This window comes from Acyrthosiphon pisum, chromosome X (genome assembly GCF_005508785.2).
Source record: "Acyrthosiphon pisum isolate AL4f chromosome X, pea_aphid_22Mar2018_4r6ur, whole genome shotgun sequence".
In the NCBI taxonomy this organism is placed as follows: domain Eukaryota; kingdom Metazoa; phylum Arthropoda; class Insecta; order Hemiptera; family Aphididae; genus Acyrthosiphon; species Acyrthosiphon pisum.
Window position 1 is genome coordinate 10,569,620 of NC_042493.1, and position 24,789 is coordinate 10,594,408.

The 24,789-nt window shown below is 29.0% G+C and overlaps 1 protein-coding gene across 1 annotated transcript in view; it reads left to right on the forward strand.

Annotated features, from left to right (window-relative positions):
* The window catches only part of LOC100169221 (ALK tyrosine kinase receptor), a 446,893-nt gene that overhangs the window by 400,101 nt on the left and 22,003 nt on the right, over positions 1-24,789 (forward strand). The window contains exons 12-15 of the mRNA XM_029485932.1: positions 6,709-6,868; positions 11,509-11,656; positions 13,434-13,565; positions 15,202-15,358. Of these exons, the coding sequence (XP_029341792.1) occupies positions 6,709-6,868; positions 11,509-11,656; positions 13,434-13,565; positions 15,202-15,358 (597 nt within the window). The remainder of the gene's footprint in view (positions 1-6,708; positions 6,869-11,508; positions 11,657-13,433; positions 13,566-15,201; positions 15,359-24,789) is intronic.

Consider the following 24,789-nt stretch of genomic DNA (forward strand, 5'->3'; position numbering starts at 1 on the left):
ACGCTACACTCATGACACGCGGATAAAACAACGAACGAAATGGTTCACAATCTACATACCTATTATTATAATATATATATATATATTACCTATATACAGGGTATATTTTCACCAAACATACTCACCCCTTTCATTCTGAACACAATAGGTACATGTTTTGTTTAAGTTCTGATTTTTTTAATTTTTTGGTTCATGTTTTTAGAACCATAATATTTGTATACTTTGGTAGATATTTGAATTTTACAAATAATTTGAAGGTTTACGAGATTGTGGTGACACAAAATTATATTTTTTTTAGTCAGCATTTATTTCTTTTGCTGTAAGCTGTTAAGCAGATAATGTTTTGGATCATTTTGATTTATTATCTTGATCGAATTTTAACGAGTACCTGTGTTTCTTAGTTATTAAAATGTGTGAACTCTAAGAATAGTATAGTCATTAAAAATGGTTTTCCATCAAACATAAAGTATTAAAGTTTATGAAAAAATTATTTTAGTCCATAATCTAATAGTTATCCATATACAAATTTTAAAATTATGATAAATTAAAATAAATCACTATAATATCCCAAGCCTAATATCAGTCGTCAGTCTAGGGCCCCAATGCTGATGCCTTATAAATTTATAAAAATAGCCTAAAAAATGCCTTAAAAAATTGTTTGTCGTGTAAATGAGCTATAAATACTTATACAATGCTCATAAAACTATAAAAATAATACAATTATTTATTAATTTTAAAATTAAAAATTACAATGTATAAACACAAGTGGTATTGATTTAAATTTGAATTTCAAAACAGATTTCAATAATTTAGAAAACAATTGAACATTTTGATTTAAGTATTTTTCGTAATATAAGGTAAAATAAAATAATTAAATTGGCAAAAGTAATCAACATCCAGGCCCTAGTATCACAGATCTATTGTCTTTAATACAATTTTACTAGTCCGAATTTAAATTTAGAAGCGTCGAAATGTTCAAAGTAATTATCTGCATAACAATTTATTGATTCTTATTTGAAGAAAAAAAGATAGTTTGTATCACCGTAGGAAACGCCTTAAATTAAATTGCATAGAAAATCAAAGTATTCGAAAATATGATCCTTGATTATACTTAAAAATTCCAAAAATCTAAATGTGAATAAATGCATTATTAAAGGATAAAAGAGGGCTGAACATGGTTGGCGAATCATACCGTATGTACCTCTATAATATATAAATATATACACATAAATATTTGCATACCTATATGTATACAGCGACGATTAAAATAATAGTAATAACGAAAAAAAAATGGTATTGCTGTGGAAGGAGGGTTTTTTCATTTGTTCGAAAATACAACACAATGGTTTTATATTCATATTTATATCTTTTATATACACAGCAGTTTATAGATATACGAATATTATATTATTATTATTATCATCGTAAATCCGGTCAGTTGAAAATTATGCTTTTCATTCTTGTCTTTTTTATCCAGAAATTCTTATTATAATTATAAAAACTTAATCGTTTTTATTTCAACACTATTTTATTAATTGAAGTCTAGAACAATAACCATAAATAATAGCATAAAAATTGTCATAACGTATGATATTTGAAAATAAAATATTCGGGCATGTTACACTTTTCGTTGGCTACAGGCTAAGATACTCGGCTTGGTCTGCCCACCATCCAATGTAAAATACAGTGTGTTGAATTGGTATTACAACACTTTAAGACAATTTAATAAATAACCACATACTTGGAATAAGAGTTTTAGTTCAACTCAGTTAAGTTAACTTCATACGTAATATACTTCATAGTAATATCTATTACAATATTTTCACAATTTTAAGATCCTCATAAAAAATTTTGATCAGTATAGATATGTTCCACATTTATTTATTTGTAGAGCTGATAATATTATAAATATTGTTTACAGATGATAAAAAATTGAATGTTATATTAAATGGTTAAGCCTAAAAAAGAAAAATATAAATACAGGATGGTTATACATACTGTTCCCTATTTATTCGAATTCCAATTTATGGAATTGTAAAGCATACTTAAGAACTATATTTGCATTTATTTAAATTTGATGTATAATTTAAGGATTGTACTGTACGATAAAAACTTCTTTTTTCGAACAATAACCAAAATTTTTAATGTAAATATTTTTATTTTTATAGTGTTTTCAAAAATGTTGATGCTTCTAAATTCAAACATGTGAGAGCAGTTTCAGCTTTATTAAACTGTGCAGGAAAATATTCCTTAAAAATCAAATACACTTTTGCTATTCATTCCTTTCTAATAAACAAAGATCATCCACGAATGTCAAATACCCATCATAATAAAAACACATATTCGAAGAATATCTCATATAATATGAAACAACATACACAATTCTTAGTCTCCCGTGAAAAGTCAAAAAAAAATTTCAATGAATACCAAACTTCATAAATCATTGAATTCATCTCAAAATGCTATCTTAACAAACTTTAGCTTAATCAACATATTATAATGTAAACACAATGCTGGGCAAGTTAATGATTTTTTTAACTCAGTTAAATTAAATTAATTTTCACCAATAACCAAAAGTTAAAAGTTAAAATTTAATTTAACTATAGGTTAACTTAGTTAAGTTAAAAGTTAATACACACTTTATTATTTATAAAAATGAGTTTATATCTAAGCTGGACACTCCTATAAAAATTTAAATAATTATAAATATGATTCTTAAGCAACTACCTATATTTAAATATCCCATAAATCAGAATTTAAATTAATTAAAGGAAAACATAAGGGTAAGAATGCTTATTGGATCAACCAATAATATATATATATATATTTTTAAAACATAATCGTTAATAATACAGTCATAATTCATAACTTATATATTTCACTATAATTCAAACTGCGTAGTTTATAGAAGTCAATAATGACTAAAAATTATGTTTGAATTTTTTAGTTGTAGATATTATATAAGAATAATAATACAGTTGAACACAAACTTACAGGTCCAAAAATTTCGAATGGCCAAATAAATGAGTTTTTCATCAACCGATATGAAACTGCTGGCTTGTATCTGTACATTAAGGTATACGGAAAGAAGCAATCGGGGAAAATGTCATGTTTTCTTTTGAACCATTGTGATACAATCGGTTTGGTTGTAATAACCATAGTGACTATACCACATTAAGCAACATGAAACTTTTGGAAAATTCGTTTTGACTCAGCTGTACGCTAATGCGTTAACTCAACTGAGAAAAACGTATACTACGCAGCACGGAGTCATAACCAAGCAAGGAAAATTGGGCCTTGCCCCCCCCCCCCTAGATCTAAAATTTCTCCTCTTAAGTACCTTATTGTAGGAGTTTACCTATATAACTACATAGCAACAATGTTCCCTTTAAAATGGCGATTGTCATAAGTATACGATGCAGCATAGGAATATACGCTCGACGAAATCTAAAATGGTAAATAGGTAATATTGTTTATTGTTTAATGTGGTCACATACACGCGGTTGCGTTATTTATTCGAAATAACTGTGTGGGAGTACTTTTATACGATACGATACGAAACGAACGTTGAACTATACGAAATAGTTCGACTGTAAACAAGTTACAAAATATTGGCATGGGTCCGGATAGTCGATCAGAAATAGTCGGGAGCTAACTTCATGTGCGTGTTGTTAATTTATGAAATATAATGTTATAATAGTTTTTGATATCTACTTAGTTTTCGTATATTATTTTTCAAAAACATTTTTTTAGAAATTTTATATCTATTATTAAATATATTATTAAAATGAGCGGAATGCCATTAAGCAGAGAATAAAAATAAAAATACCACGTGATTTCTGGGGTACAGCCTCCGGGCGTACACCATATTTTGGACGGATCGACCTAAAATGTCGTCAGTTTGGCGAATAGTTTTAAACCGTTTGGGTGAATAAATTATATTAGTAGGTTTATAGGTAAATTAGTTTATAGAAGTACTGTATGGTAATGTGCGTTGTCAATTGAAAAAATAAAATCACATAGTGCAATATTATGTTATTATACATAACTAATAATAAACTAATAATGGACAATAACTTAATAATATATCGGTAGGTATAGTAATAATATAATTATGTACTGTCAACAATTAATAAGATAAAATCGCATGGGTATCAAAGTGCATATTATCGCTCACGTGGATAGGTAAAACTAATTGCATTTGCCCAAAACGGACTATTGATTTTTCGGTAAAAATTATTACACTCGCCTCGCAGCGACCACTACCCGCGGTGCCACCTGTAAATCATATAATATTTCCTCGGAGTATGATAAGCTGCGATACGCCTCACCAGTTATATACGTACTTACCTATATATTATTGTTATGCAATGATTTGTGATCGAATTCAAATTTGACACATTCGTTATGTAATCGATGTCATTGACGATGTACACTATAGACATTCTCGTCGATAAATTCGAGGAGGAGCGGGTTCTCGCCGTTCTCGGATTGGTTCTCGGATTGGATTACTGTTCAATCAATAATCACGCCTGAAAGTTTTTACGAATTCGATGTACGCCAATCCGGGAATCGCAATCAAACGTTTTGGCGGTAGCGTGGGTTGTAGGTGGGTTAAAAAGTGCCCACCTATATGTCGCGATAATATTATTATGCGTAGGCAATAACAATATGACTTTATTACGTTGTTATAATAATAATAATATAATATTTTACGGTGTTACGATAATATAATAACATTACCTACAACTGAAGTAGCTGCGGTAGGCCGCGCTGCACATCTCGAGCATGATCAAATAATAATGTATAGCATAAATACAACGAACTTTACATGCAAATGTCGTCGTTTAACGAACGCGCTTCTGTACAATATAATATTTATTTATAATATTATAAGGGCTACCACGTCGTTTCCGATACGCCGAGCGCGGGGATGAACAATTATTATTATTATTATTCTGTTACGGGTCACCCGAACGAGAACGTCCCATTGGCATAATCCGGAGATTATTAAGAGTTGGCGATACGGCATATTATTATTAGTGCCCACACACACACACACACACACACACATGGATTGATATATTAATATATTTTGGAGTAAAAACACACCGGCGCCGGTCGAAACAACAAATAACGGCGGTGGAAATTTACCGGAAATGTATGCACAACGAGACGTATCCGGCGTAATTCCGTGTATTAAATCATTTATAATGATTATTAATAAACTCGTGTTGTGTCGATAATGTCTGTCGGCTTTTAAAGTTTCGACCTTTGGTCTCGCGGTGTCGGTAGCGGCGGCGGCGGCGGCTGTTATAATATTACGACATCTATATTATATTATTTGCGAGAGCGGTTGGTGGAAATGTTAAACGGCGATCTCCCTTTTCTGTTTTTTTTCCTTTGCCGTAATTGAATTTCGTTCAATTTCAAATGAAAATAAATTCAAACTTTGCGTGTGTTCCCGGAACGGTGAAACGCACCTACCCAATTTACTCTAAAAAATAAAATTACGCAACTGACGTTTTTCGAAAGAGTTTATAATATAATATAATATTATTACTATTATTTTTATTTTTTTGTTGACATTATTGTTGTTTATTATTAATTTTATTTTTTAACAAACAACTTTATAATATTTACACATCATTATACAAGATGATTCATTTAAATGCATAAACGAATTATTTCCAAAAGTTCTAATTTTTTTACATTATATTATGATGCCATAACAAAATAATATTTTTTTAAAAAAAAAATGGTATTTTTACAATTTTTTATCGATTTAATTTTTTTTTTTTAGTAACCTTTATGAAAGACAACCTACAAATTCTAATTTCGTTTCCAAAGCAGAATATTTTTTGGATTAGAACCAATTTCGATAAATATAAATTAAAGTTAATAATTAAAGTTTTAAAGTAATTTTTAATTACTTTAAACTTTAAATACTTATATTCCAAAATTGTTTTTTGTTTTTCCGGCACTTTTAAAAACTAGGTACTATGAATTTTAAGAATCCTCCTCAATGCACCAATTACATTCACTTTACCATCAAGATACTGAAGGTAAAAATCAAAGCATTATTTCGACTACTCTTCGTGTACAATAACACAAACAATTAAAATTAAAAAAATAAACACACATCATTGTAATACCAATTCATTCATCGATGCAACCGTTTCAATCTTACCGTACCAACCATACCAACCTTACAGGCTAATAACCTTAGTCGTCGAAGTCTTTATCAAATAAAAATTATTATGAATTTTGATCCATTTTATATGTGATTTTTTCAAATTATTCATCTTCCCTTAACTAAATACTTGCTAAAACAGTAATAAGGTGTTTTTATACTGCGATATAATATATAGTTCTGAAACTGTAATAAACACAGCTTCAGTTGTAAAAGCTATACCTAGGTATGCGATCTCATATTGCAATATTCATTTAAAATTTTAATATAATATTATTCTTATATTATTATTCTTTCCATTATCTATATTATTTATTAATTGTAATTAAAATTGAACATTTTTAAGCTCAAGAATAGTAGGTACTTGTGGTGAATTTGTAGTACCTACGACTATATTATGTATGGAATATATATTTTAATACTAAATGTATTTACTTTATTTATATTTCAATGAAAATAATACTAATTAGTAACAATGTATAATAATATATAAATATAACAATTGTTTTTTCCAGTTTATAAATTTACGACTTGTGGATCAAAGGGTAGACTGGGCCCGAGTAATCGGTCGTGCGAAGCTGCATACACAAATAGTACTGTGTCTGTGATAGTGGTTAACGACACATACATGGATGGAGTACAAATTTGGCATATACCTGAGACAGGAGTTTATACGTAAGTACCTATTAAGTATTCAATGAAATCCAATAATGGTTTCAACATACACGATCGGAATAATACATGTGTATAAAATTACTTTATTGTTATGGACTAGTAAATTTGTTTTTCAATACATAGCTTTTTAAATATTACCTACATTGAATTCGTTTTCAAATGATTATTGTTTTTCAATTAAAAAAAGGTGGGTAAGTGGATGTCGCTCTGCTGTATAGTAGATTACAAGTGGGTCACTGTATAATGGGTGGTATTAAATTTGAATTCAATGATATAATATCATTGTATAAGAAAAACGATTCTGAGCGGAGACGGTATGTCAGTCTAGGTATAAGACATAATATTATATATGGTATTAAAAAAAATTGACCTATAATAGGTACCTATAATAAATTCCAAATTAATCATATCATAATATCTATTAGGTACTTATAACGCGTTATACATCAACAACAAACCATGATACTATCATAGACATATAATAGTATACTTAAGAAGTTTCAAGTTTATCCACGAAATGTATTATAAAATCACAACAAAATAACTAAAATAGTTATTCCAGGTTTTTAATATGTAATTCCTTCCAAATTTGAACTTAAAACGACTATAAAAATAAACTGTGTGAATGTATTTTTTAGATTTTTTGGTAATAGAATTAATTACTTACGTGGAATCTTGTTCTAAATTTTAAATTCTTAGATACAATAGTTGAACATTTTATAAATTTTTAACTACAAAATAATTATTCAAATTACAATTTGATACATTTTTTCAAAATTCGATCTTTAAATGCTTATAAAAAAAAATTGTGCGTATGTATTTTTAACATTTTTCAACTGCTATTGTAACAATATATCAGGAGCCTTGTATTACATTTTTACACTTTTTAGGCCCAACAGATAAAACTTACAAAAAAAACTAAAATAATTGAAAACTAACTATATGTCTGTACACAGCTCAAAAAGAGTCAAATTATTTTCAAAATTTTATCGTATATAGAAAATGCCAATATAAACATATAGTGAAATTTTCAAATATCCACAATCATTCGTTTTTTAATTGCAATAAAATAAGAATTTTGTCACATGAGAAGTCGAGCGAATATCAATTGATATAAATGTTGTAAAAATATGAATTTCAAACGCTCATAAAAATTTAATTTGACTTTCTTGTAGACATTATTATGTGGAATCTTGAAATACATTTTCAAATCTTAGATTTAAAAAGAAAAATTTTTACGAATTATAAACTCAAAATAATTAGGTTATTTTCGTGATTTTTACATATTTTGTCAATTTTTGAACTTTAAATGCTAATAAAAAAAAACTGTGACTATGGATTTTTAATATTTTTCAAATGTCATTGTAACAATATAGTAGGAGCCATGTATTAAATTTTCAAGTATTTTTACTCGACAAATAAAGTTTTATTGACATTCATAGAAAAAAAACGAATAAAATTGGAAAATGAAAATGTCCCTAAACAGTTCAAAACAAATCAAAATATTTGAAAATTTTATCATGTATTGAAAATGGAAATATAAACAACCAGTGAAAATTTCATGTATCTACGGTTATTTGTTTTAAAGTTACACCAAAAACCAAAATCGATTTTCTCGAAAACAGCTTTTGCGTAAAAATTCCCGTGTTTCCTTAATTTTTCTTTTGTTTTTCACGGCGTTTTTGAAAACTATAGGAAATTTCAAATTTTTACCTCCTGAATGCGCCAACTAGATTCACTTTCCCTTCAAATAAGATACTGTTGAAAAAAATCGAAGCATTTTTACTGCCCCTAACCGTGATGACAGACACAAAAATAAAAAATAAAAAATAAAAAAACACACATCATTGTAAAATTAATATATTTATACATTCATCGTTCCCCTCAGAATCTAAAATGAGCGTAAACCGTAAACGTAAACATTAATGGCCATAAATCTTTATCATATGTCCATGTGTAGCCATTAGTTATAACTTAATTACCTTAATCACGTTATTCCATATTTAAATCTATACATACTATTACCCGTGTTTAAGCAACTTGTAGGTATACCTAAGCCTATATGAGGGCTGGAAATCCAAAACGTACTATTGCCAAAATACTGATTTTTCATGAGAAGCAATTCTCTGTATCTTAACACTTCAAATAAAAATAAACCATTTATAACCAGACAAAACAGTTTGAAAAAAAGGTGTTTTTCTAATTATTTAATAATATATTATTTATATTTAAAACGATTCAAATCTTATATCTAAAATATTTAACACATTTAAATCGTTTTAAATATAAATAATATATTATTAAAATTTATAAAAAAAACCTTTTTTTTCGAAATGATTTGTCTATTTATAAATGGTTCGTTTTTATAGGAAACGTAAAGGTACAGAAAATTGTTTCTCCTGAAAAATCAGTAGTATTTTGGTAATAGTACGTTTTGGATTTTCACCCCTCAATCGTTATAATAAAAAATATAATATTGAAAATTTACAAATAAACAACTTGTCAAATATAGTTACATATTATTATATTATAATGTCAAATCAGTACGTGTTAGACCTCCTGCAGTGTGTTACCAACTTTATTTTATATATTGTATTATTTTATTGTTTCCTTTAGAAATTGCATAATTACACCTATAAACAGGTAATACAAATATTGTAATGCATTTTTATAAATCATTAAAATGATAATTATTTCAAATCAGGAATACCACCCAGTACAACAATATTAATTAAAATTAACTCGCACATTACAACAATCTTAAAATAAAATACTACATATTCATAAACTGCGAGCACCTCGATCATCAACACCACTCTATACCGATTTTCGCTATACCTATACCAAATGTCAAATCCTAACGCAAAATAAATTTAATATTTAGAAAACTATCTAATCACTGATTTTGTATTTTCATATCATTGATGATTTATTCGAAAACACACAAATAATCATAATTAAATGTACACAAAATATAACATCGTCGACATTGTTGGACCCAGCAAAAATATTAATAATAGCAAACATAATAATAATGTGTATCTTCATAATACTGAACCATGAAAATATAGTAAATACACTCAAAAATATTTACACCACCCCAACATCACAAATGCATTATTTAAAAGCAGAAATCTATATCGAAGGGTACGAGCACACACTCAGTTTTCACCGAAAAATGTTCATCAAACACGATGTTGTGGAAAAACGACCTGGGTCGATTACGATCAAATATTTTAAAAGGAGCCCAATTTAAAAAAAAAATATGCAATGTCAATATTGATGTAACATACGGTTAAATCAAAAAAAATAAAACAAACTCGGTATAAAAATATTACATAAGTTAATTAAAAAAAAAAACAGCAACAAAACTAATATAACCTAACACGCGATTGTATACCGTTAACAACGGAACAATGCTACGAAATATATTACTTACAAGCATTAATGAGCAATAACTACCACTTAACTATATAGTTGGCTTTTGGAGTATGCGGTACACGTATTCTGTGGTACCTGCCTATTACCACGGTAGATGTGTTATGTTTGTAATGAAAATACAATCTGTGTGAGTGCCATTATGACTTTATTTAATCCGAAACCAAAACGTTGCGTGCTTTACACATGATCTATATACGCACGTATACATATAGGTATCTATATAGGATGGTCCTAAATTTCTTGTAGATTCAGTTGATTACAGTTGACTATGATCACCGTGTCACATTAAATTACATAAGCTTAAATAATTTCTAACATTATTAGTATTGAGATAATATTATGATGTCCATCGAGAAAAATTTATTTTTCACCGACCAAAAAAAAAAATAAAAAGTGAGAAAATAAAAATTTATCTTGACAGGTAAAATAGGTCACAGTGGTAACTTGATAAAATTTACCTGTCATAATTTAATCTATCAATAGATTCAACTTGCGTACCAAAACAAAATCTCGTCATATCCTGAATTTATTGTCTCCGCATGCTTAACATGGCAGTTAGGTACATATTTATGTTTAACAGTTTCGTTAGTTTATAAATCAATTAATTATAACTCAAATACAATATTTTAATTTTAGATTCTTTATATATCCCCCCCCCCCCAATACAGTTTTTAGTTAACAGTACCATTTATCTAACCATCCAAAAACACACATATAAATGATGGAAATCCCTAAGCCTTGTTACAATACTATGGTGAATTTACTTATTATCAAATGTAAAGGCAACAACATTATCTATTCTCGATCAGATGTTGTTTTTCAATGTTAAAATTTTCAAGCAAGATAAAATATTATAGCAGTGTGTAAAATATAACGATAAAGTTAAAACAATGCTCATAACACGTTATTATATTTAAAAAAAAATGGATAAGCTACCTTTGAGAGAATACAATATGTAATATTATAATGATGCAACCTACCTATATATCGATATTACGTCAACTCACTATAATAATACAATTATCGAAACTAAACTGAATCTGGCGAACATAAATTTACTTTATTGCGCGATCGTAAGACGTATACAACAAAATAAATGCGTCATCTTAATAATGTTATCTTTAATGTGCGTATTATACTCCCAAAAATACGATTGTAAAATACTTCAAATCCCCGATTATTGTTTTTGTGGTTTTCAGTATAATAGCCAGAGGAGCTCGAGGCGGCAAGGGTGCCGATGGAATGGGAATTTCGAAGGGAGCCACTGCAATTGCGGTTGTTGAGTTGTCAAAACACCAACGGTTGCACATATTGGTCGGTCAAGAAGGTGGAGATGCGTGCCGGAAAGTAAGGATTTTCGAAATTAAAATGACCTATGGCCGCCAACGGCGAACGTCGATAATATTAATAATAATAATATAATTACATAGGTACTCAACACGCGTTATTAAATACGTATGATTCATCCGATATTAAACGGTTACAAATATTTTAAGTTCTTCGGTTTAAATCGATAGTTTATCTATTAAATAAAGTAATAGTATATTATGAAATTTAATATTTGATAAGCGTTCTATGTGGCTTCACATAGTGACACGGACAATAATATCTAATTGATAGTCAAATTCATCACATAGGTACTTGCTCCAGTATAATAGATCCATTATTGTAAGTGAATCTACCAATATTGTTATCTCCTCTAAGGTTGATGATAATGGCGTTAGCTCAGCCTGTATGCAAAGGGTCATCCATTTAATTATTATAATAGCTACACCAAAATCGTACATGTTCATTTTTTATGTATTTATAATTTGTATAGTTGCAAGGTAGGCTTAAAATATATAGTGTATTTCATTGTGTTTTGTCGTGTACCTACTGTACTAAATAATTCAACAAGGTAATAGTTTACTAATATTAATAAAGAATCAACAACTTTAGCTGGTTTCAATATTGGGAGTGGGCTGTATTAAAAGTTAAAATAATACGCTACAAAACATAAGTCCAATATGAATAATTTTATACACCAACAGGGGGATGTAGACGCTGGCCACCTATTGTATAAAATAAATGTTGGTCTGATTGACCGTTATGGAAAGTTAACAATAAATAAAACAATATAATATTATAATAACATGATATACACTGCTTCAGCAATCATATCAATATTGATATAACATCGCTTAATTGCATAAACAAATGTAGGTTTAATCAATAAAACGGCGTACCAATGATTCCGCGTTACCGGTTTTCGCTGACCACTCGCTGCAACACCATACCACGTCCGAACTGAAGATGGCTAATCAAATCGGTCCGATGCGCAACGAGTGTAACTACCCGACCATGACAAAATAAATAGTTACCTGAGTCAGCAATATCCAAGTTTTCAACAGTTTCGCGCAAATATGGCTGCCGGCGTTCGCCTCTTCTCATTATAGACTAAATATAATATAATACGCGATAACGTTATATTGTGATACCAATACAATAACAGTAATTGATAATAGGCGAACGACCATTTTGTGCTTATCACAAAGTTGCTATCGTACCTATTCATCTTGTCTTGGACTCGACTTCCTTGCAATCAGTACATATCAATAATAAAAAAAATAAATGGCAAACAATGTGAATCGCGTTGATTTTTGTTTCTTCTGCCCGTAAAACTGCCTATGCCACCGATAGCATAAAATATGTAATTCGAGTCGTAATAATATTATTGTGACAACGGACTCGACAAGACTAACAGATCAAAACGTCCCGCGATATAGGCCTAAGTACAAAAACTAAAAGTTCATAAAAAAAAAGAGTAATAATTGTTTATCGTTCTCATCGTAATGGTTTCTCGGTTTTTCCAATTGTCTCATTTATGTCTACATATTTTTTTATATAGGTTGTGTTATAATATTATAATAAATATACTACGCACGTCAAACCATTAAAAAACATTATTTTTTTCCAAAATTACGAAAATTGTGTCGGAAAGTCGGCGTGGCTGGTTAAATGGATTACTGTTCCGTACAGCAATAATATACTTAAATATTACCTATTTATAATATATTATTATATTATTTTTTGTATGCACTTGTGCCGGACAGGTTCTAATAATTGTTTTCCGTTGAATGTTTAGACGTTTGAAAAACGTGACGACGCGTGCCAGCAAGAACAATACTTCAGGACCGGTAGCGCTCTCAAAGAATTGCACGACTTGCGCCTGCTCAACGGCGGTGGAGGCGGTGGAGGCGGATCTTTTGTTTTTACAGTTAAGTGCCGATTTCTCGTGGGACACGAACCCGAAACCAACGTAGAACAACAAAACTTTCCACCAGGCGCCATTGTTATGCGCGATCCGGAGCGGCGCATACTTTTCCAAGAATGAATTACGCACAATGTTGCAACCGTGAAATGTCCGAAAATATTTAATATTTCATTACGAGAGCACGTTATTATCCGCTACGGGGTCGAGAGATATATTATTATGTACAAACGAATAACTCTATGATAATATAACATCAGAATTAATTATTATATTGACATGATGAATAATATCCTCGATGGAAGTATTATAACAGTTCAGAAATGTAATAATTACATTATGCTCGGGACGGTATTATTATTTTAACGTTAAATAAAGTTTTTTTCTTTAATTTAATCAATTTAAATTATATTATAATGTAATTAGTATACAAGATAGATTGAAAAAAAAACGTTATTATATTATTTGCAAATAATTTTATAACAAATGAAAACAATGATTATAACGAATTTCGATGTATTTTCGATGTGTAAATTATTTTAAATGTACATAGTTAGTTCGCACAGTTTTATTATTTAGAAACTTTATTTCTATACTTTAATTCATAGACGATAATTTGTTAAACGAATTAAGTTTGTTCAACTCGAATTATTTCAATAGCAATTATAGAAAACTAGGTAGGTAAAATGGTGTACGACATACCTACCCATTTTCATTAAAAGTTTTACGTTATTGTTTAATTCAAAACTAAAATCGTTTAATAATATGTAGTAGTACAAAACATATTTAATTTACACAAAAAAAATTTAAAACATTTTTACAGGAAAATTATATTAATGATCACTCATTGTATCAGATTTTTTTACACTATTATAATTATGATAAATGAATATTTTTATTGTTCATCTTTTTTATGGTGGAACGTAAAAACCACTCTCAACTTTTGATTTAAATACAATCATTTTTATTTAATGAATGGGTAAATATTGAATACGGAACAAATCTTTGTTTTAATTTAAATGCACATAGATCTAAAATAAGAGTAATTCAATAATGCACAACTCCGCACACAGCACATCAATACTTTATACATTTGATAATAATACAAATAATATTAAGTACTTTTGTTCATTATATTTGATATATTTTATACTTGAGGAAAATATTATGTGTTAGACTACGGAATTAAAAATATAATGCAATTATTTAAAAATAAAATATCACATTGGTAGTTTCACTAATTAACATAAGTAAATATGATAATAATAATTAAAACAATAATAAATGTTAAAATAGTATGTATCTTAAATTTTCAAAATAGGTAATTTCGAAATAAACCGTTACCAAAGTAAATATTATCAATATTAAAAAGTCACCATGTATAGGTATTACGATTGATGACACTCAAAATGTGTTGACTTATGCATACATAAAGACGGCACCGTTCTGGTTATTGATCTATACTTCTGAAAAAAAAAACCCTGTATAAATAATGTAAATAGCTTTTATAGACCTATATATATGTTTCATAATGAGAAATATATTCCATTTTTTTGTAACTTCCATATTTGAATAAAACATTACAAAATACGTAGGTATTTCAAATGCATAATAATATTTTTTAAATGTTTTCAAATTAAAGGGCTCGCGGGAAGAAGGATACTTACCGTTGGTTATTGGTGCTGGTGGAGGTGGTTTGGCACACGGACCATTCAAGGATGACAGGAGTCAACATGGTAATGGTACCAACATGAGATTACCAGCGATCACCGCACCATCTTTTGGTGAAAATCCTGCAGGTTTGTGTTGAATATTAATTTTATTTCTTATAATTTTTTTTTGTTTTAATACTGAACGAGTGTATTGACTTTTCAATGACACGCGACTTTTTTTCATTCAACACATTTTGCAGGGCAGTTAGTTGTAAGCCAGAAACTTTCGGGCTGCACTTTATTAGATAGAAAACTTAACACAAGTAACTTCGGTTACGCACTAACATATTTCAAAAAGTAATTTTCTGAATTTATTAACAACAGTTGTTTATTGTTAAAATCAGAAAAAAAATACAAAAATAATAAATCGTGAATGAATTTAGAAGCGCTTAAAATCGACAAAAAATTTATTGCTTACAAATGAACAAGTGATATGGCTCAACTTTGAAATTTATTTATTTTTTAATTCCTCGATCGTATAGAACAGTAGTATATAGTAATATAATAAAGCTCATATTATAATAAAAGTTGTATCATCCGTCATGCACATCATGTCTATATGTACCTAAAGAATTTTATCAAATAAAGTGTACTCCGACTTGCCATCGTACACAGATCCTACAGCTTAGATGTGATTTTGGGTTGGGAGAAAGGAATAGTCAATTTGAGGAAATTGACCAATAAAGTAAACTTGGCCGAATTGGATTGGTTTTGAAATGTTTTCGTGTGAATATTTAATGCCATTTTCACGGTACTCGTAGTACAGAGAGAATGAACTCAGACGAGTTGCCCAGACGTGCGTGTGTCTAATTTTATTGTATTTTCTACAACAACTCGCTGAACTATGCCACAGTTGGAAAGCTCAGGGAAATCTTTCGAAATCGTTGAAATGTTTAAATGATTTAATATTCAGCAAATATATTGTTTCTGAAACGAAACTGGAGAACACCAAACGAAAGCACAACTGTTATTTAGAACTAAAAAATGTACAACATTCTTTATTCGGTCCACGATGATTGTGCTGCGTTGTTGTTCAAGTTTAACTCGACTCGAGATTTTAATGTCATAATTAGTAAATGACGTGGAATCGAATATTATTATACATTTCGGTGTATCGTATTTTCCCCCCTAAAAAACGTTACTCCTTGAGTGACTCCGTTGTGCACTGTGCAGTGTTATTTAACTTTTCGTTCATTTTGAATTTCGTTGAAATGTGTGTAGGACGACGGTCTTCGAGGTTTTTCATTTTATATTCACAAATAAGTAATGCATTTTGTGTTTGATCAAAATATATTTATTATTATTGTACCAAAGATGAAACCAAATACGAGAACGAACTTTGGAATGACGTTCTCGTTGATAAATAATATATATGAGCAATCTTATCAATAATAAATATTATGTAAAACTAGTATTTCCATTTATTTTGAAACCATTACCAAACGATAAATTACAATACCAAATTATTTGCGACCACGGTGTGTACCTACTGGAACGCCAGACTTTAATGATTATAATTATAAATTAGTTCATAATTATTTGTATCATGGTGCTTGTAACTTTTATAGAGTTATGGGACTGTTTTTAGGTATAAAACACGTTTAAAAGAGTATTAAATAGTTATAATAGAGCATTAAATGTTAAATAAACTGAAACATAATAGGATCAAATTGAAATTAAACTTGTTCGGTAATAACTACGCAGTATGTGTTTTCGTTTTAATCTGGTGTTCTAATTGAATAAAGGTGATGCTCGTGTGATATTTAACACATTTTTATTACATTCCGGTGATTAAAGGATCAGCAAGAAAAAAGTATTAACCTGACCTGTTCGTTGGTTCTATTACTTTATTATTTTCAAAACATTTATTTAAATGTCTTTTCATAATTATATAATATGTTACTGATTACAGTGCAGGTATAATATGAATTTATTTATACAACGTGGCGAATAAATGTTGAACAATTAAATTTAATTACGACTGGAACTAAATTTTGTATTATATACGAAACGCGTATAAACTCATAGTTATAATATTATAATATCGCGTTGCCTACCTACCTTAACCTTTGTAGGTATAAAATGTTCTAAGATAAAGTTGTCCGTTGATTGTTTATAATCTTTGAACCAAAAAGTGATATAAAAATAAAAAAATATATCACAATACTTAGTAAACGTGATTTAGTTTATTAAAAAAAAAATATATATATATTCAATTTTGTATGCAGCAGTTTTAGGATATAGACGATGCAGATTATAGAACTTGTCTATTTATTCGGTAACTATACCTCTTTAAAATCTAATGTACAAGGAGTTTGTCCGGGTAAAATATAACGTGAAATCGTTGAGTGAGTGAATACATTTCATAATAATATCCAAATCGTTAAGAAATTTGATTCCCGCTCAAATTTGTAACGAAATAATACATTATTCGTAAACACCATAACAATACAATAACAAAAACTATTTGGACATCCGGAATCATAGATGAATGTTATTTTCTTTCTCTTATGCAACAAAATTTTATATCAGTTGCGGTGGCTCTCATACTCGCAGTGTAGGACACACACACACACACACACACACACACACACACACACACACACACACACACCCCGATGACCTGTTTAATTCGCAAACACACGATCGGCACGCACAGCACTAGCTCGTGATAATAATATATCGCCAATATTGAACTTAGAAACTTAGTCAGGCATCGGTGGCCTCGACATAATATAAACTGCCGTTAAAACATATAACAACACGGCTGGGGATTGAATTCGTAACCGAATCATATTATAATACGTGTATCGCGTTGTACAAAAACATTAGATGCTTATTATAATAATATGTAGGACATAGGTAGGTATTACCCGGTTATCTTTGGCCCCAACCAACGGACTCCCGAGTCCCCACTGCCTGTGCATATTGTTAATAAGCTCAAAAATATTCATAAAAAATCGTGACTAAAATTAAACAGAGGACAAATATTTTATTTATTTTTAGTCGCTAATAAATATTGCCGTTGGAGCATTTTGTTCGATAAAAACAAATATATCTATATATATAAAAGAAAGTCGTGTTAGTTACACTATATATAAGCTTATAACTCAAGAACGGCTGAACCGATTCTAATTCCGAACTAATTCTTTTTTTCTTGTGTTTTTTACTGCCAGGAGAAGGATAATATGAAAGAAAAAATTGAGAAAGTTACGAGGTAAGAGGAAAATGACGTGGTGGTGATGATTTAACTAAATAATAATAATTAGGTAGATTTCCTACCTGATAATATACTGCTGCGAATCAGAATTTTTATTACGGACAACAGAAAAGTTAAGATAAATCTAGAACATCATACATCAAATATTAAAGCATTGAACAAAGTTTGAGTCATATAGTATATACAATTTGTACATTTAACGGGTAACGAAGTGCACGGGATCAGCTAGTATATGTATAAAATCAATCTCGTTTTGATACAAATAACAATAATACATTATGAAACTTTTATAAAAATTCAATTAATATAATTGTTAATAATAATTATTGTTATTCAATGTGTTTTTGTCTATCAAAAACTTAAATAATTGAAGGAAAAATGTATTGATTTAATTGAATGAAAGGAATTTTTCAGGTACCATATCAACTTTAAATTCATAATAGGTACTCCTATACCTAACATTGTTGATCCTGACTAAATAATTAATAATTTTTTTCGGAATTTAATGGGATTATACGTTTTTATATTTTATTATACAATTTCATAACCAAAATATGTAATCATACCTATATACAAATAGGAAGTAAAAACACTTGACGCAATTCATTGTTATCATTGATGCCGTACATTCCTTAGCGGTTGATAATAATTTAATATTACAATACTGAACTTTGTTTTAATTTCACAATAAAACATCATAACATATTATTTTTCATAAAAGTACAAAGTGCTTCTATGTAATGTTTTTCCAAGATTACTATAGATATTATTTTATACATAATTGTCTTTACTATAGGTAATAACTTTTTTATTGTTGGCATTATTATTTATTTTAAATTCTGAGCCGAGCTTAATGCTTATTATGTGTGCATTTTTATTAAAATGTTTAAATTTATATTTATGCTGGTTATCACGAGTATTGGAGCAGAAAAAATCTTAATCTTCAATTTTGAGGGTCGATTCTAGTTGCAAATCGAATCTACTTTGAGGGATAAAAAGTAAAAAAAGTAAATTTTAAAATAAACTGAAAAAAAAAACAGCAGGAAAACGTAAATATTTACGCAGCACCATTATCCAGCAAAATCGATCTTGTTTTTTTTTTATGTGCCTACCTAATCCAAAAGGAATAACCTTAGAAAATTGAAATTTCCACCACTTCGCTATTGCTATTTCAATGATAATATTACTAAATACTAAGCATTTACTATAAAGGTAACAATTTTAAATAACTTAAAAAAAAAAAAAAACAATAAACTATATCAATATTATTATAATAACACCAGTGTGTCTTATATAAATAAATACCCTATTCAGATAAAATAAAAAAACTCCAAGCATTATCTTTACCGATTTTTAGTTATTGATACTTTTACACGTAATACATATGCCGCCGTCCAGACTTCAGTTCTGACGTCCAAACGTATATTTTTAAACGTTTGGGTTTGGGTGTGATATTCACACCATATTTCTTAGATAATAACGTACTTTCAACCCAAACAAACTCTTTTTAAATGCTGAGATTTCCTAAAATGAATATTCGTTGTTTCAAAAATAATGAGGGGGGAAATGTGAATTGGTAAAGTGTGATGAAAGAACGTTTCAATATTATTTGTTTTCATTGTTAATGATTATCGATTGAACAATTATATTATTTATTATCATCTCTTGTAATAACTATTATAGCCACACTTATATTTTAGATGTATTATTATACATAGGTATTACCTGTACATATATACAGAAAACATAATATTATAGATAAAATATTTCAATGTGGACAACAAGTCATAAAATATGTATTATAATATAATCTTGGAAATTCTAATCAAAAGACAAAAGATAGAAAGCCATTGAAATACGATTTTGAAATCGCAATGGCTATAATAAAAGGTATTTCGAAATTAAAAAATTCCACTACGACTGTGATCATAAAAACTGCGAAATAATGGTAAAATGAAATTAAATTCGATCGTATTTTAATTACATCACATTTTATGGTGGTTTTTTTTTTGCTTTAATATTTATTTAAGTTTTGTTGATTTCCTTTACGCTAAAAATGCTATAATGTAATGTTTTATGAGCAGGGCTCGGAACTTTATGCATTTGAATCTTTCTCAGGAAGCTGCATATTTCAAATCTGATTCGATACAAATTCGTTTCATGAACCATACAGTTGAAATACAAAATTTTATGTTGCATATTTTTGTATATTTTACCAAATTTATATGATTATGCATATTTAAAGATTTTGAGTATATAAATGCATTTTATGGTAAAAATTTATAAGAAATCAACACAAACAAGTTTTTGATAGTTGAATATTGTAAATTAAATAATTTAAAAATAAATAACCGCCGCACACGGTTTCCTAGTCTATATTTGCCATGCTATCAACCATGCTCGCCCGCATGGTTTATAGTGTTTTTACTAAGAAATAAGAATTGGCCGTTACTCTTACCGAAATGACCGCCCAGGTTTTAATTTATATTGAAGTCGCTCGTTAGATAAAATTAAACAAAATTAAAACCAATGGGCAATGATATTGGCATATGGTATATTCGTGGTGTGTGTTAGTATGTGTTTGATCGTGTGTCGAAAACATGTTCGATAACGGTGGTCTGTTACTTTAATAAATTAGTGTGTTCGTAGTTCGTATTGTTCGCTCACCGTGCTCGATTACCGCTTATGTGCCACGTAATATTCTGATTTTAATATTTGTCAGACAAAAATTAAGATGCCTAAAGAAAAATAATAATTTAAGTAGTCGTTTAAATACTTTCGTGTCTGAGTTTGGTAAAAATGATTTTAGTATTGAGTATTGACACTAGGGTATTATTTTGCAAATATTGCGAAACGAAAGTCGATTCGGAAAGAAGATCCAGCGTAATACAGCACTTGAAAACAGAAAAACATTTGCGTTCTGTTAAACGTAAAGAAAATCAAGGAGAGACCAAATGCCAACAATTATTAACCAATGATTTACCGTCTAAAAAATCGAAGTTCAACCTGGATTTATGCAAAGCTATGGTATCGGTTAATATACCACTAAATAAACTATCAAATATAGTTATAGCTATAGAGTTTCGGACATTTTTGGAAGTTTATTCTGGAAAAGATGTCCCCACAGAATCAGTACTTCGAAAATTCTATTTAGACGACTGCTACAACGAAATGATGGAAAAAATTAGGCAACGTGTTTTCGACCGAAAAATTTGGGTGTCACTTGATGAAACAACAGACACAGAAGGTCGGTATATAGCTAATGTAATAATAGGGACTTTAGAAGAGGATACTGCTGGTCCAATTTTTTTACTGAATACTGAAGCACTAGAAAAGACCAATCACTCTACAGTTTGTAAACTTTTTGACAAATCTTTAAGCATTTTATGGCCTGATGGGATAAGACACGACGACGTTTTATTATTTTTGTCCGACGCTGCGCCGTATATGGTAAAGTGTGGAAAATCTCTGAATGCACTCTACTCTAAAATGGTACATGTGAATTGTGCTGCTCATGGCCTCCATAGAGTTTCGGAGGAAGTACGAAATCAATTTGGTACTGTTGATAAAATTGTAGCTAATGTAAAAAAAAATATTTAAAAAAGCACCATCACGCATACAAATTTTAAAAAATTACGCACCGGATATCCCTTTACCTCCAGAACCAATCATAACCCGATGGGGTACCTGGATCAATGCTGTACTTTATTATTGTAAATATTACGAAAAAATTTGCGATGTTGTAAATATGTTGGACTCCAATGATGCTTTAAGTATTAAAGTTTCAAAAAAAAATTTGGTAAAACAACACATTCAAAATTATTTGGTGTATATTACTTCAAATTTTAAAGTTCTTTCCGAATCAATTTTGAAACTGCAGACAAAAAACATGCCTTTAGCTGAATCGTTGAGTATCGTGGACAATGTTCAAACACAATTAAAATCCGTTCAAAGTTAACCAGGGAAAAAAGTCTATGAAAAAATGGAAAATGTTTTGTCTAAAAATATCGGTTTAAAAACATTAAAACAAATCTCGTCAATACTTAGTGGATCTATCTCCACCATGGATGGTCTTCCCGAAGATCTGACAACAAATGACCTTATTTTCTACAAGTACGCACCAATTACGTCAGTGGATGTCGAAAGATCATTTTCTGTTTACAAAAACCTTCTGAGCCACAACAGACAATCATTTAAACTTGAAAACATAAAAAAGTATCCTATCATTCAGTGTAATTCATGTAAATATAACAATGAATACCTAACATGATTTAATAATCGCTGTATTTGATAAATTCTATTTTTTTTAAATTTAGGACTGGGAATAGATCCAGTATAGAACAGCTTCATTATCAAAAGAAAAATACAAATAAAATAAAAAAAAATTTTTGTTTCTATAATTATTAATTATGCTTTTAAATATATCTTTTATAAAATAATAAATGCATATTATACCGCATGTTTTGGTTTTTTTTAGTGCATACGTATGCACATATTTCATGGTTTTTTAGCACATAAAGTTCCGAGCCCTGGTTATGAGTTTATGAAATTGGATTATGACTATTATACATGTATTATATTATAATGACGTATCAACAATACTTTAATAAATACTTACAAATTTAAATATAAATAATCAAACAACCTTCGTTTAATATACAATAAGAACTTATTAGATAGAGAAACTATAGAGAAACATTCTAAACAACAAGTTATATTATAATGAAATTGAGAATGTAAACAATATAAACAATGTTTTACATATTTCTAATATTAAAACGCTATTATTTAAAAAAAAAATAATATTAATTTTAGATAAAAATTAATAATATGTAATATTATGATTTATGATGATATTTTAAAACAATAATTGTCGTTATTTATATGCGTAGACTATAAATTAAAATTTTAATGTAGTTAAACCATAACTTTAGTTTTGGTGATGGATAATTGGTAGTTGGATCCATTTAAAAATATAGTAGCCTACATAATAACGTTAACTCAGGAACTGGCACCGAACTTATAAGAGCCGGTTCTGGAACCGGGACCGAAACCTTTATTTTAATAAATAAAGTACCGGAACTGAACCAGTATTTCTAATTTAACCTGGTTCTTTTAGATTCAAAAATTTAATAGTATTACTGTTTGTTGTATAAACTATGAATGATCATTTGAGTTTTCTGATATTTATTTTTATTTTTCTAATATTATCTTTTTAGACACAATCTATAATTTAAAATTATTATACTTTTCGGTACCTAAATTATCTGGAACCGTTACCGAAATTATTTGGAACTGATACCTTTATTTTTTAACAAAAAACCAGAACTGAACCGGAACAGCTATTTTATTTTTGAAGGAACAGTACTGAAACCGATACTGATAAATTCAAAAGGTTCCAGTCCCTGATTGTAGTATAAATAATTGTACACCGTGGATTTGAACTTCAAATTTCCTTTAGGTATTATAGTACAGGGATTCATTATAATATACAAATACACGCTTAATCACATTTTGACGAAAATAGTTAAACATTTTATTTTGAATCACTTTCTGAATACTTCTGTTAATATTTTCAAGAATAAATTTTTATGTATAGGTTCAAATACTATTTAAAAAAATTAATATTTTACTGTACGAAGAGTCTACTGATAATACATTTCATTTTTCTTTAATTGTAATATAGACAATATACCTAAAATGCATCAATTAATAGTTTCTGTAATTAACCTGAATAATTGTTTTTATAAGTTTACAAAAAACATCGTGGGGACGGAGTGGCCGAGCGGACTAAGACGTCGGTTTAAAAACTCGGCCGCGGGCGGCATTTTTCTTCGGGCAAGTCACGGTGTCCGGAGAGAAGTGCTGCCATCTCCCCCCAGGCATGGCAGATACCTACAGGTGCCAACTAAAAAATCTTCCAAACTAACAAACACGCGTGTTTAATCTACAGTACCCTCCCCCATAGTTAAAAACCACACAAAGGCCAAGGTTTCCACGGGTTAATTTAAAAAAAAAAACGCGTATGTCTCAAGCGACCCTCAGTAGATGTGAAAACATATTATATATGAGCCTAAAAAATAGGTAGTTTTATTATGACGTATATATTATATAAAAGTATTATTAAAAGATAACCACATCGAATTAGATTGTTACTAGCAAAAGAATTTTCGGTGTTTTTCAAAAAATTTGGAAAAAAATCACAATTCCGAAAATATTACCTCCATAGAAAATTCGCTCGGTATGAAATAGGTAACGCTCGAAAATTTCCACTAGCAACCTTTTTGTTTTCGTCCAA